Below are 13,610 nucleotides of genomic sequence, written 5' to 3' on the forward strand. Positions count from 1 at the left end.
CGCGACAAGCGGCAAAATCAATCCCACGGGTGAAGGAAGAACATCCTAGAGAGCGGAGGCTTGGATACCCTCACGACTCGACAAACAAACAGCTCAACGGAGATGGACAACTCCTAGAGGATCAAACGACGTAAGTCGGTCTTCCTCCCAGAAAACGAAGTCATGTCTCGGAAGTCGCATCCGAAGACCATCGTTGAATCAAGAAAGCAAATCGTATATGGAGTGGCGATGAAGCGCACCGCGCTGTCCTACCAGGCGAATAGGACGTAGAAAGGGGGTATTGTTATGATCACGTTCTATCGGGCCTACACGGCGGTCTATACCGATACGATCATCACAAATATCACGCGGCCTCACAGGTTGAGGCGTACAGACAAGGTACAGATAATAACCTTGGTCATCCACTCCCAACGGATCACCTTATCGTTGGTCGAGTATCACGGGCCTATTGTATTAGCGGGCATGGAACGCCGCCTTATAAATTACTCACACGCAGGGCATGAACCTCCTAGTCTCTCCTGGCCGGAAGGAGACCAACGGAGAAGCACAAGAGTAGTCGTTATTGAGAGAGACGACTTAGAGAATACCTACAGATACATATTCGGTATTCTCACGCCCTACTTCCTAAAGTAGTATAAAAGGCCCATAGAATAGGCTGACGATCTTCAGTCTATTCTCTTCGTTCACTGTGGTCTTCCTACCACAGTACTTCGTTCCCCTGTATCTCCACATACAGGAACCTTCGTTCAGTACTGTCTTCCTACAGTACTTTCTATTGCTACTCTGCAATACACTCCAGGCTCCTGTGCTACACGTACAGTCGAGACCACCGTTCCACACATCCTCCACGAGTGACCTAGGGAAGAACCTCCTACTCTTGGGGTTACCGACGAGCAGTCGTAACAGCTCATATCGCATCGCACCAACATCGTACTCGCTCAATTTGGCACTCGTTGCCTTCATCGCCGCTATTGTCAGGGCCTTCGTCGCTGCCCACAAGTTGACTCGGTCACTCGCGCCTTAACCCACGGTCCCCCATCTCACACGAGAGTATTGTCGCGTGACCTTGCATCACCTCTCCAGATAAACTCGATATCTCGTAGTACGTATATCACGCCCCGTCTCGCAACTTACAAAGGGTCCCTCGATATTTGTAGTGAAGTCAGCTCCCCGCCTACCCTGTGTTTAGTGGTGTGTTTTGTGTTGTGTTTTCGCATGCAGAGCCATCGCAAGCGCATCAGCGGCCTGTGGGATAAGTCCCTGGCATCGGGCGAAGCGGACTTCCATTTGAAGCCGAAGACGAGGCACGAGATACCATAGCCGTGGACGGCATGTAGTACTCATTGGCAGGAGTGGGGTTATCAGCGGGGTGAAATGTGTCATGGAGGGGTTGGATGTGGTCAAGTCCGATAAGTCGTCTCTCGCCCGCATTGATGCGGGCGATGAGGGTCCCTTCTCGTATTTGCAAAGCCCTTTGTGCGTGTTGTATGAAAGCCCTTTCTTCCTGTAAGATCTCTAATCCTCTCTGTATGTCTGGTCACATAGACCTTGATACGAACTCCGTGCTTGGTGAGCCTTCGATGAGTCCCATGAGGTATGTGACGGGGGCGGTCAGGTATGGCTCTCTGTTGGGGAAGACAATCCCATTGTTTTTTTCTTGAATCAGAGGCGGTGGGGAGGGGGAGTGAGAAGGCGAGGGTGTGAGCAGTGCTCTGTCAAAGTCCTCTGTAAGTATCCTAATCATTTCTTCCTCTCTCCTGTCCCTGTCGTCTAATCTCTCGAGGTATTCGTCAAATCCTGCGTCCTCGTTGGAGTCCCAGGGGACGGATCGTTCTTCTGGTATATATGGTTCGGAGGTTAGGGGAGGAGAGTCGGTAGGGGTGTCTGTGTTGTTTCTTCGATGAGGGTGCTACCTTCATAAGTGACATCATCATAAGTGATGGAGAGGTGTCCATTAGAAGACATGTGTAGGATAGCGAAAAGCACCGTGGAGAAGATGGGATTGTGGGAGTGAAAAGAATGATTGAGTTTGAGCTTTTATGTGCCTTGGGTTTTATTTGTTCAGTGTTTATGAGGGCTGCTCATAGTGGCAAGTCGTGATGTCGTCTGTCATATGCTTCCAAAAGTTTTTTGGCATTCCCTAGGTTTGCCCTTGTGATCCATTCGTTTGCGGAGTCCGGGTACCCTTTCCAGCGTATTAGGTACTGGTATCCGCGTCCTCGTCTTCTTTTGTCAAGAATTTCCTCAACTTTGTATCCTTCCTGTCCTTCTATAAGGTCAGGCGGTGGTTGTGTGAAGTTGGGGCCATGGGCAGCCATTTCTTGATAAGGTGTAATTAATGAGGCATGGAATATGAGGTGTATTTTCCACGTTGGCGGAAGTTTTAGCTTGTACATTACTGGTCCTAGTCTGTTTTCTATTTTGAATGGTTCATGTAGCTTAGGAGCTAGTTTGTCCTTAGGGTGAGTGGTGCTTATATTTTTTCCTGATAGCCAGACCTTCTGTCCTGCTTCTAGTTTGACTTTATTTTCAGCTGTTTTCCTCTTCATTAATTCTGCCACAACTTCCAGGCTGGCCTTTGTTTCTTCTCGTAATTGTTCTAACCTTTCCAGCCTTTGTTCTACGCCAGGGATGTCGGATCTTGGTGCGATCTGGGGTACAAAGGTTGGATTGTAGCCGTACATGAGTTTGAACGGTGACTGGTGTGTGGCTGAGTGTTCCTTAATGTTGTGTGCAAATTCTGCATATGGCAGTAGCTCAGGCCAATTTGTTTGTTCATAGTTGCAGAATGCCTGCAGGTATTGTTCCAGTTCTTGGTTTACTCTCTCTGTTTCTTCATCTATTTCTGGATGATATGCAGTTGATAGAGCTGTCGTTACTCCCAGTTTTTTCCATAGTTCCTTTGTGAACCTAACAGCGAATTGTGGACCTCTGTCTGAGACGATTTTCCCTGGAAGTCCATATCGTTTCCAGACATTTTTCATGTAGAGATCGGCGGTTCCTTCAGCATCTATGGTTTTGTTGCATGGGGTGTAGACGACGCCCTTGGTGCTTCTGTCTACTGTTACGTGGATGGCGTTGTACAGTCCAACTTGGGGAAGATCCGTAATGAAGTCCATTGTGACCGTTTGCCAGGGTCCTTCTGGTATTTCGTTTGGAATTAGTGGAGTACATGTGGGATGTCTGATGTTTTTTGTATTTTGACATATCGCACATCCCGTTATGTATTCTTTTATGAATGTGGACATTCCTGGCCACCAGAAGTTGTCTGATATCAGGACATAGGTTTTCCATCGTCTTGGGTGTCCAGTTGTGGGTGAGTCGTGGTATATTTTTGTGATCCTTCTTTTGAGTTCGTCATTTGGTGGGACGTATATTCTTCCTTTGTGCCAGATGAGGTTGTCTTCATAATTCCATTCTTATAGTCTTTTTGAAAGTGCTCTGGGCCCTGATGCTTTGATAAGCTCCATTGCTTCCGTTACTTCTTTGTCTTTAGCTGTGACTTCTTTTAACTTTTGTCTTAGCTGTTTGTTAAGCATTTCGACTGTACCTCGTCCTGTTGCACTTTTGATGAACATTTGGGGTTGTAGCAACACCTGGTTTTTGTTATCTGATTTTACCCCCTCTTTTAGGTCTGGACGCCTGGACAGAGCATCGGGCTGATGGGTGATACTGGGTTTGTGTACGAGTGTGAAGTCGAAGTGAGAAAGGAAGAGTGACCAACATGCCTGCCGATGGGAGAGAGTTCTTGCGGTGGAGAAGTATAGAAGGTTCTTGTGGTCGAACCAGATTTCGAACAGGTGTCTCGCACCTTCCAGGTATACATGCCAGTGGTCGAGGGCATGGATGACGGCAAGTAGTTCTTTATTGAAGATGTCGTAATTCCATTCCACCACATTAAAGGATTTGGACAGGTAAGCAATAGGGTGCCAGCCATTGTTGGGGGTTTCTTGTGATAAGATGGCTCCAGAGGCGAAGTCCGATGCACCGGTTTCGAGTCGGAAAGGGTGGTTGCCATTGGGATAAATGAGGACGGGGGTTGAAATGAAGCAGTTTTTTAAGTTTTCGAAGGCGGTGTTCCGCTCGTCGGTCCATATGAATGGTATGTCCTTCTTTGTCAGGTCGTTGAGAGGTCGGGCCGTTGTAGCAAAGTCTTCGATGAACCTTCTGTAGAAGTCTCCAAAGCCGAGGAATGACTGTACTTCCTTCAGGTTCTTCAGCGTCGGCCAGGCTGTGATCCCTTCGACTTTGACCGGATTCATGGATATGTTATCGGCGGAGATGATGAATCCGAGATATTCAACTGTGTCCGTTTCGAAGGTACATTTGGAGGGTTTCAGGAACAGGTCATTGTCTAGAAGTATTTGCATGACTTGGGTTGTTACTCGCCGATGTTCTTCTATGGTCTTTGTAAATACCAAGATATCATCCATGTAAACCGCAAGAACTTGCACGACGATTAGGTCGTGAAAGATTATGTTCATCATGGTTTGGAACGTGGCGGATGAGTTGCAAAGACCAAAGAACATGACAAGGCATTCGAACAGGCCAAATTTGGTCATGAAGGCCGTCTTCCATTCATCTCCTTCTGCTACGCGGACGTTGTGATAGCCCCATTTGAGGTCGAGTTTGGAGAAGATCCTTGCCTTTGATTTCGCAATGGTTCTTATAATGTCATTAATTAGGGGTAGCGGGTATTTGTTCTTTATCGTCCACTCGTTTAGTCTCCGATAGTCCTGAACCGGTCGTAAGTCTCCTTCTTTCTTTTTCACGAAGAAGAAGGGTGACGCTTGTGGGGATTTAGATATTCTGATGGTTCCCCGCTTCAAGTGTTCTTGAAGCATTTCGTGCAGCTTGTCTTCTTCTTCTTCTGTCAGGGGATATAGCTTACATCCCGTTGGTTCCCATCCTGGTTTCATATCGATCTTATGGTCCCATTGTGAGTGTTCCGGGAGCCGTTGTGAAGCTCTTGGCTGAAGATTTTGGCAAATTATTTAAGGATGTATGCCGGAACTATTTCCTCAATGGGTCGTTCTGTCTTTTTTCTGTTCGCCATTTCTGCCAGTTGTTGTGACTTGTTTCCGATGGACCCAATGTGAATTGCTTCAAGTGGGTGCATTTCGAGCGGGTCTTGGTGGTACCATTCTTCATAGAATTTGGAGAAGAAGGTTTAATCGGTTTCTTCGTCTTCCGGGTCATCCTCTATTTTGGAATACCCGACTGTTCTGCCATTCCTTTGTTGTGGAAGCATTTGCGCTCGTATGGTGAATTTAGGTCGGCTGACTAGACACGTGGTGGCGCAAGTCGAAAATGTGAGACTATTTTTTACCCAATTGATCTGTGGGTTGTGTTCGTGTAGCCAGTCCGTTCCTAGGATTATATTTTCTCCTCCTAGGTTAGTGGATAGCAACTCGCATTGTTTATCGTGGCAGTCTCCTTCTTCGTTTGTCATTCTCATGAGCAGACAAGCTTTGTCAGTGATTTTTCCTCCTTTGTTGGCCGTTCCGTCCACATTAAATACAGGGATGGGTTTGTTAATTTTTTGCACTGGTATTTTCTTGTCTAAACAAAATTGTTTGTCGATGAGAAGTTCTTCTGCTCCTGAGTCGATCAATACCCTAGCTTCGGTGGTTCCCCCTTTGTGTTTCAATTGCACATTTATTTTCATAGACGATTTTTGATTGGATTTAGTAAGTCATACAATTGTTTTTGCAAGGGGTTCTGGGGTGGGTCCACGGTACACCGGGGTCGTAGGCCTATTCAAAAATTCAATTCCTTTCACTTGCTTCCTTCGCTCAATTCCTGAAGAAGCACTTCTTGCTTGTCCCATCTTAACTTCCCTATGAACTTCTGGACTTCTTCTCGGCTAACCTCAGGCTCCTCCTGACGTACAGTTTCATCCAGTCCAGGTGTGTAGGCTTGCCGCGCTGCGAGCCTGGCTCGGAACGGATTAGTCGTTGCCATGCTTCCACCCTGGATTGTAGCGCTTCTCTCATTACTGCTCTGAGCTCTTGCCAAGAACACTCGGCCATAGCCTCCTCCTCCTGTTGCCATTTTTCCACCGGCCTGAGCCAGGCGGTTCCCCATCTTTCCACTACTCTGTTGAACATGTCCAGCTGACCCTTCATGTATCCTAGATGAACCCCTAGCAGGGCATTGGTTCGCCATATGTCCTTTCTGACGACAGTAAAAGCACCCACCCTCCATTCGCAACTTGTTTCGTTCTTCGTCAGTCAAGGCCATGTGGACTGAGTCGATGGCCATCGGGACGACAGAATTATTCATGGAGGAAGGGGCGTTCAATGAGTTGTAGCGGAAGGGGTTGTTCTGTCGAATTAGGGTGGCGGGTACGGAGCTTTTTATGCTCTGCAGCTCTCTCCATTGGTTGTCAAATCTGTGGGTATATTTTACCCAATTGTCCATGGTGGTCAGCATTTCTGGCAGCTGGTAGATCTGTTTGAGAATTTCTGGGTGTATGGCTCGGCGGAAATAGTTGATGGTGGATTCTAAATCGAATCCGCTTTCTCTAGCTGTCATGAGGTAGTCCATGACGAAGTCATCTGCTGAGCATTTTACCATTTTCATGGTGAATAGCTTCTGCCTTGCCTTCTGTTCGAGGCTTTTGTCCTTAAATGCTGCGGCTAGCTCCGTTAGAAATGCCTTGAACATTCCCCATGTAACTTTGGTCTCCGTTGCTTTGTATTCTCGGAGTTCTCTGTCGAAATAGTATTTCTGGGCGAACAGTGATGCCGTTCCTTCCCTCATGTATGACAAGACCAGTAGTGTCTTGTTTATATCGGTGTCATATTTAGTTGGATTGGCCAAAATGTACATATGGCATCCATAAATCCATTCTTGATATTTTGACCTCGTTCCATCGAAGTCCTTCGGTTTGTTTCCTTTGTCTGACATTTCGTCTTCGTCGTTGGTTACTTCTGTACTAGGTGCGGGGTTTGGCTGTGGGTTCGGATTCGGATTTGGTTGGCTTGGACCTGCTACAGGCTCCGGGTCTTCTTCGTCAACTGGGGTTAGTACTCCCGCGGGAATCGGTGTTTCTTCGATATCTCTTTTGGGGATGTCGATCAGTGGTAGGATGGGTTTTGTTTGGGTAAGGGTGGTGACTGTTCTGAAGGGTGCCTTCCTGTCTTCCCAGGATACTAACAGAGCGTCAACTGTTTTTCTGCTGTCCTGTCCTCCTATATAAATCCAATTTCCCTTGGAAGTTCTTCTAATAGGTTGTCCAAAGTGGATGAATGTGTCCGAGTGCTGTAAGTAGTCAGTTCCGTGTGGAACTCGCCCTACGTTTCTTCCTAAGCTTTTGGAAGTCGTCTTGATTTAATCAAAAGAGCCCGTGCTAGTCTCGACCTGATCAGGGTTCGAGGGTCAAGGCAACAGCAGCTCTTCCTGGCTGGGTATTGTATTTTCTGCTTCTGGTATAGTACCGTACGTAACATTGAGTGCAATTGTTTCGGTCGTACCTCCACTGGGTTGATTACCAGATATAAGTATTCTACAACCTGAAACGACCCACACTAAAGTGGAATCGTCCAATCGTTCGCTCGAAGTGTATAGTAACTATTACGGTCGACGGTTGCTTGTCTTTTGGGACTGCTTAGCGCCGTATGTAACTAGCCGGTGTTCTGCTGTAAAGGAAAAGGATAGGATGTGGAGTAGGATTGTGAAGAGAGGCTATCCAGATGTCACGAACGGCTGTTCGAGACGAGGAGATCCTAGGCCACAAACAATACAAGGAGGTTTGAGAGGATGATTGGGGCTGATCAGACTGGTGTCTTGGAATCAGAGAAGACTGTGTGAACAGCAGTTCTTAGATTGGACAGAAATGGATAGCCTAAGGCTTCCACACTGCGCCACAGTATCTATAAATATGTACAAGCGAGAGCACGGACCAAGTATTGGTGGAGCGGGGACACGAGGTAGAGTCGGGAGAAAGGTCCTATGTGTCCTTGTCGAGACAGTGGGAAAAAGTAAGTAGGCATAAGCAAGACATTTCGTAACAACTATAGTGGCACATACAAGTGTCTAGCTGTCTCCCTTTGAGAAAGTGGCTGTTCTAAAATACATTTCCTCTCTTGCTTATATAGACTAGCTGTCTAAGCTAGACAAAGCACTTTATGAGTGTTTTATTGATTGCTTCCCTTCTAATATCCTGCTGGTGGACAATATCCCTGTGGGTGTCTATTATTATATTTGTCTTAAGGACATAAACAAAAAGATTGCTACCTATTCTTACAACTGCCTGCAAAAATATTATAGCATATGGCATATATTGCTCTCCTAGCATCTCACTACCAGACACATGCTTCTGTCTTCTAGTACTTTTGTGTCCCTATCTTTTATTGTACCCAAGGCTGATTCCATGGTTCTCCCCTATTAGGTAAACAATCCTAGGAAAATCAATGTGAACATAATCCTGGATAATTATCCCCTGCTATATGTCAATGACATTCTTGCTAACTGTGTGAAGGGTAAAATATGGGGTAAAATAGATATAACTAATTTCTTTTTTCAAGTGTGTGTCTATTCCAATGATATCCACTTAATAGTAGTCACAACCCTGTTTGGGATATATAAATAGACCATGATGCCCATGGGTGGCCACAATATACCTACTATACATTAATGCTAAATGTGCTTAACTCTCTACCACCTTATTAGTGATATTTGCTGTGTTTATGATAGCATAATTATCTTGTCACAATCCATACTAGAGGACATTGCTAGCATCACTAAGGTATTAGAAGCCCTACATGCTGCTAACTTCTACTGTTCTCTAAAAAAGACTAGCTTGTTTTGCAACTTAGTGTACTTCTTGGAATATTACATCTCAGCTAATGGTATCTGTACTAATACCTCCAAGGTGGCCTGCATTCTGGAATGGCCTATTCTACACTGCATGACTAATGTTTGCATATTTCTTGGCCTTATTTGCTACCTATCCTAATTCTTGCTATATCTTGTAGAGCTTACCTCTATGCTCACTCTACTGATGACAAAGGTGACTAAGAGTATGTGGCCTAGCTAGACCAGGGTACACTAGAGAGCTTTTGATGGGATAAAAATGCTAGTCACTGGTTGGGATTGTCTGATGACAATCGACCATATTATACCTAGTAAGAACATGATTTTTGTTACTTGTGATGCTAGTAATATTAGCATAGGTGCTGTTCTATTATTTAGCATTAGGGAAAGGCTCTATATCAAATTAGCCATAGTTAAGGATAAATATAGCTAGATTCTTGCCAATTACTATTTAAAATTTTTAACTTACCTCCCCTCTAATCCTAAAATTATAAAGTCTAATTAGGGCTCATTAAAGCTAATTTATCATATGGATTTTTGGAAAAATATCAACCAACCCACTCCTATGGTTTCTCTACTACTACTATACCTTTAATCGTAGAGTATGTATAGAGCTCACTAATCAAACTAAAGTCACATCTTATAGTAAACTTGCCTATCACCAGAATTGAACCAACAATCTTATATCTATATACTCTAGACCAGTACTCTAAACCACTGAGCCACAAGATCTAAGTTGTTTACCTGGTAACCTAAATATGTTAATATAAATAAGGTAATCTCAACATTTTTAATTTTTTTACACATTTATCTTTTATCTATTCTATATAATAAGAAGCCAATAAATACCCTAAAAATCAGGGCTTTTGATATTTGAATTTGGGCACTAGACAATAATATAGTAAACCAATAGAAAATAAAGAATACAGTAAAAATAAGATTATAGTACTTACACAATTTAGATCTAGAATATGTAAAATTGTAATTGGGTTATAGATTCCAATGGGACTGTAGTAGTACAGTGCCAAATAAGCAAAGTTGACAATTTTGCTAACTCCCCAGGTAAAATTTTTAGGACAAACTAAGTTTGGATTCAGACTTAGAGAAGCAAAAGGAGTTGAAAATGCCCTTTATAGAAGTTGCCATAGTAAAATAGGAGTGGCTCATTTTTTGGGTGAAAAAAAAAACAAAATGTAATTAAGCCTAAAATGGCATTAGAGTAAATCTGAGTGAATTTTAGGTTAGTATTGTATCAATAGATATTATTGTGTACTACCCAACTCTTTTATATAACTTCTGTTTGTATATAGCCTACTTCATTGCTTTTTCTATAAACCCCTTATAATGTGTATCTATATACTGCCATAAATTAAAAGTTGGTGGGTCATCTTAATAAGACACTTGTCAAGGCATTGCTATGCCACTTTCTTTGTATTCTTGAATTTGACTTTATAAATTTCATAGTACTAATGCTTGCACTAGCCCAAGTACTGAATAATATAAGCATACTATAAAAGAAAAGACTGAAGAAACTAACCATCTCAATGGGATTAAGCTCATAATGGAACTTTGAGGGAAAGATAGAAATGTGACCTTGAGCTTTCAATTTCTGCTCTGATGCAGCACTATCTAATTATGATGGCTTTAAACCTGTATGAGGATTCTATCTCATAATATTACCTATGTTTTTTTCAGTCTCTAACTCAAATTCAGGTAAGTTTCTCAAGTGAATTGATTTTTTCCCAAGATGCTGAACATTTGATGCATATTTCTTTCTTAGAGAATGCCCTTAGGGATGCTTTAAATCTTGCATAAGCTAAAAGCTTAGTATATCATAGTTTGGAGATATACTGCCATTATAGCCTTAGTAATTTTTTTTGAGACTGATTAAGGCTGTCATTGAACTTAGATAAATAAACAGAGTCAATTAATACTATTTCTAAGGCACCATTATTTAATTTGGGGGTTGGCCAATTTTTGAGGGTCAAAATTACTAAAATATAATTTACAAGAGATTGGCTTATAGAGAATAATTACCCTGTCCATAAAAAAAGCTGCTTGCCATCATGTGCATGCTTAACAAATGGTGCTATGACCTGCTTAGTATGCCATTTATTGTATATAGCAATCATAGTACTCTCAAGAATTTTGCTCAATAAAAGGGGTTCCCCTAGTAACAAGCCTACTGACAAGAGTTCCTTGCCAACTATAACTTTTGCATTAAGTATCTCCTTAGCACTGATAACTGTGTGGCTGATGCCTTATTGCATGTTATCTTACCTACTTCTACCTCCCCCTATTCCCATCGTTGCCTCAGTGTTATCTGTGTCTGCTAACCCCAAATTCCTAAACACTGTCTGTGCAGGCTACAAGGCCAATTCCTTTATAAAAAAACTTACTTGCAACCTCACAAGCATTAAGGGTACCTTGTTAGTTGACAGCCTCCTTTACTTGTCTGGTTGTCTTGTGATTCTGTATAATGCATCCTTTAGTGAGACTCTTTTTTTATTGGCACATAATTCCCTTGGCTACTTTAGGGCTGACAAATTATACACTATTCTTCATGATTCTTACTTTTGGCCTAGTATGCTTAGTCATCTGGAAATGCCCCTCTTGTATTAAGCTCTAATTATTGATAATTTTATGAAATTTTATTAAAATAGCATTAGCATTTTTTTTACTTATCCCCTCTTTATTTTGTAGCTAATTAGTTGAATAGATTTTTGGAAAAATGGAATCTATTGTAATGTCATTATTTCTTGCAATCACTATAATCTATAACCTAGAGATATTTATAGAGGCCACTACTTGAATATCTAGAGCTAAAGTCTTATCTTATAAAGAACTTGCCCTTGGCCAGAATTAAACCTACAATCTCATAACTACATATACTCTAAATAGATGCTCTAAGCCACTCAGCCATAAGGTCTAAACTAATATCTTGGTAATTTAAATATGTTGACATAATTTAGGCAATCTCAATATTTCTAATCTTATTACTCACTCATTTTTAATCTATTTTTGATCAAAAAATATTCAAAAAATCAGGGCTTTTGTGATCTCAATTTATGTACCAAATAATGATATGATATAATAAATAAAAATAAAGAATACACTCTATATAGGGTAAAAAAATATTCTAGCACTCATATAATTCAGATTTAGAGTCTGTATTATTGTATTTGAGTTGTAGATTCTGAGTAAACTCTAGAATCATAATTAACATGATGTTTATCTTAGATTTGATTATAAAGATGATTATGGATAATTATTCATAATATATCCTAATTATCTTGAATAAGCATTATCAATAATTAGGTATTATTTGGATCTAATATAAGGGAGGGGTTTCCAGATGTACTAACCTAAAATAGGGTTTTCTACCCTCTTGTGCTTGCCGCCAATGAAAAAAAAGTGTTTTCCTATGCCCTTTTGGACCCCTATACTCTCTACCCATCTCTGAGTGCTATAGTGATAGCATGGCAATAGACTTCATTAGTCTGCTACCCCCCAACTCTTATTTTGACTGAATAGTGACAATAACTTGCCATTCCAGTTCTAACATCCATATTGTTCCCACATAGTCAAACATTATGGCTAAAGAGTTTGCTCAGATATTCTTTGACACCTGGTATTACAAGAATGGCCTTTTATTAGAGATTATGTCCAACTATAACAAGCTCTTTGTCTTATGCTTCTAGTCTTTCTTCATCTGCCTTGCCAGCATCAAGTTGAAAATAACCTCTACTTTTTATCTACAGACTAATAGCACTTCCAAACACATTAATAAGACTATTAATCAATGTCTTTAGCTTCATGTAGACTATAATCAGACTGGCTAGTTAAAGGCACTGCTAGTCATATATTTTCATCTCATAAACTTTGTAAATACATTGACTGGCTTTTCTCCTTTTTAGCTGTAAATGGGCCACTCTTCCCATCTGATACCTTCTTTCTCTTTTACCACTATCCCTTGTCAACCCCTTTTCTCTTATGCCATACAGTGGCTGATTTGGCATATCTACATAAATGTGCTTGCTATTGCTAATGCATTGCTTGCTATAAAGATTTCCTAGGCTAAATATGCCAACTGTTACTGGCAGCCTAGACCTTCTTACCAAGTCAGGGACTGGGTGTTATTCTCTATATTACATTGCTGTCGAGATTTTCACTTACACAATACCAAGTGTATCATGAAATTCATGTCATAGTTTGATGGTCCCTATATTATCATTTAGGCATATTTAGAGGAGTCATGCTATATACTAGACCTTCCTGATACTAATAACACCTTCTCTATATTCCATTCCAGCCTCCTCTATCCTTTTCATGATAGCAACCATGCATGCTTCCTCTCCTATTACATTCTCTGCCCAGGTCTGATTATTACCATAAATGGCATTGAGGAATTTGAGGTAGGGGCCATCATCAACAAGCATTACTAGGGCCATAGAGCATAATACCTTATTTAGTAGACAATATAAGATGGCTGCCATGGCACAAGCTCAAGGACTATGCTATTTTGGACACTTGGCTTGTACAACAACCCCTTTGATTAGCTACCAATATTACACCACCTATGTTATAACTGCCCAGCCCCTCTTCGGCTATCATGCAAATGCTACTATGCCTATCCTACCCTTCTTCTAACTACCCACCTATGGTCTCCAATCTACTATCCTATGTGACTTGCACTGGCCTCATTATCATTTCTCTATATTGGCTGAATACTTGACCCTTGCTCATATTTCCAGATCTTTTACTATATTTTTCTATTTGGTTTCTTTCTT

The 13,610-nt window shown here is 41.8% G+C and overlaps 4 protein-coding genes across 4 annotated transcripts; 1 reads left to right on the plus strand and 3 right to left on the minus strand.

The window, feature by feature from the left end:
* Window positions 1-576: 576 nt before the first annotated feature.
* On the minus strand, window positions 577-1,965 carry HETIRDRAFT_115654 (uncharacterized protein; the record flags this gene model as incomplete). Its single annotated transcript, XM_009548337.1, has 7 exons — window positions 577-587; window positions 819-989; window positions 1,030-1,096; window positions 1,135-1,179; window positions 1,316-1,472; window positions 1,548-1,884; window positions 1,914-1,965. The coding sequence occupies 7 exons, from the start codon at window positions 1,963-1,965 to the stop codon at window positions 577-579; spliced, it is 840 nt and encodes a 279-aa protein (XP_009546632.1).
* Window positions 1,966-3,239: 1,274 nt separating this feature from the next.
* HETIRDRAFT_248029 (uncharacterized protein) lies at window positions 3,240-3,419 on the minus strand (the record flags this gene model as incomplete). The annotated part of the gene is made up of 1 exon (XM_009548338.1): window positions 3,240-3,419. A coding segment is annotated over one exon (180 nt), but the record flags the coding sequence as incomplete, so codon positions are not given.
* A 2,359-nt stretch (window positions 3,420-5,778) lies between these two features.
* Window positions 5,779-6,912, minus strand: HETIRDRAFT_318925 (uncharacterized protein; the record flags this gene model as incomplete). Its single annotated transcript, XM_009548339.1, has 1 exon — window positions 5,779-6,912. The coding sequence occupies one exon, from the start codon at window positions 6,910-6,912 to the stop codon at window positions 5,779-5,781; it is 1,134 nt and encodes a 377-aa protein (XP_009546634.1).
* A 6,155-nt stretch (window positions 6,913-13,067) lies between these two features.
* Window positions 13,068-13,265, plus strand: HETIRDRAFT_45861 (uncharacterized protein; the record flags this gene model as incomplete). Its single annotated transcript, XM_009547519.1, has 1 exon — window positions 13,068-13,265. A coding segment is annotated over one exon (198 nt), but the record flags the coding sequence as incomplete, so codon positions are not given.
* Window positions 13,266-13,610: the final 345 nt, after the last annotated feature.

Source organism: Heterobasidion irregulare (genome assembly GCF_000320585.1).
Source record: "Heterobasidion irregulare TC 32-1 unplaced genomic scaffold scaffold_05, whole genome shotgun sequence".
NCBI lineage: Eukaryota > Fungi > Basidiomycota > Agaricomycetes > Russulales > Bondarzewiaceae > Heterobasidion > Heterobasidion irregulare.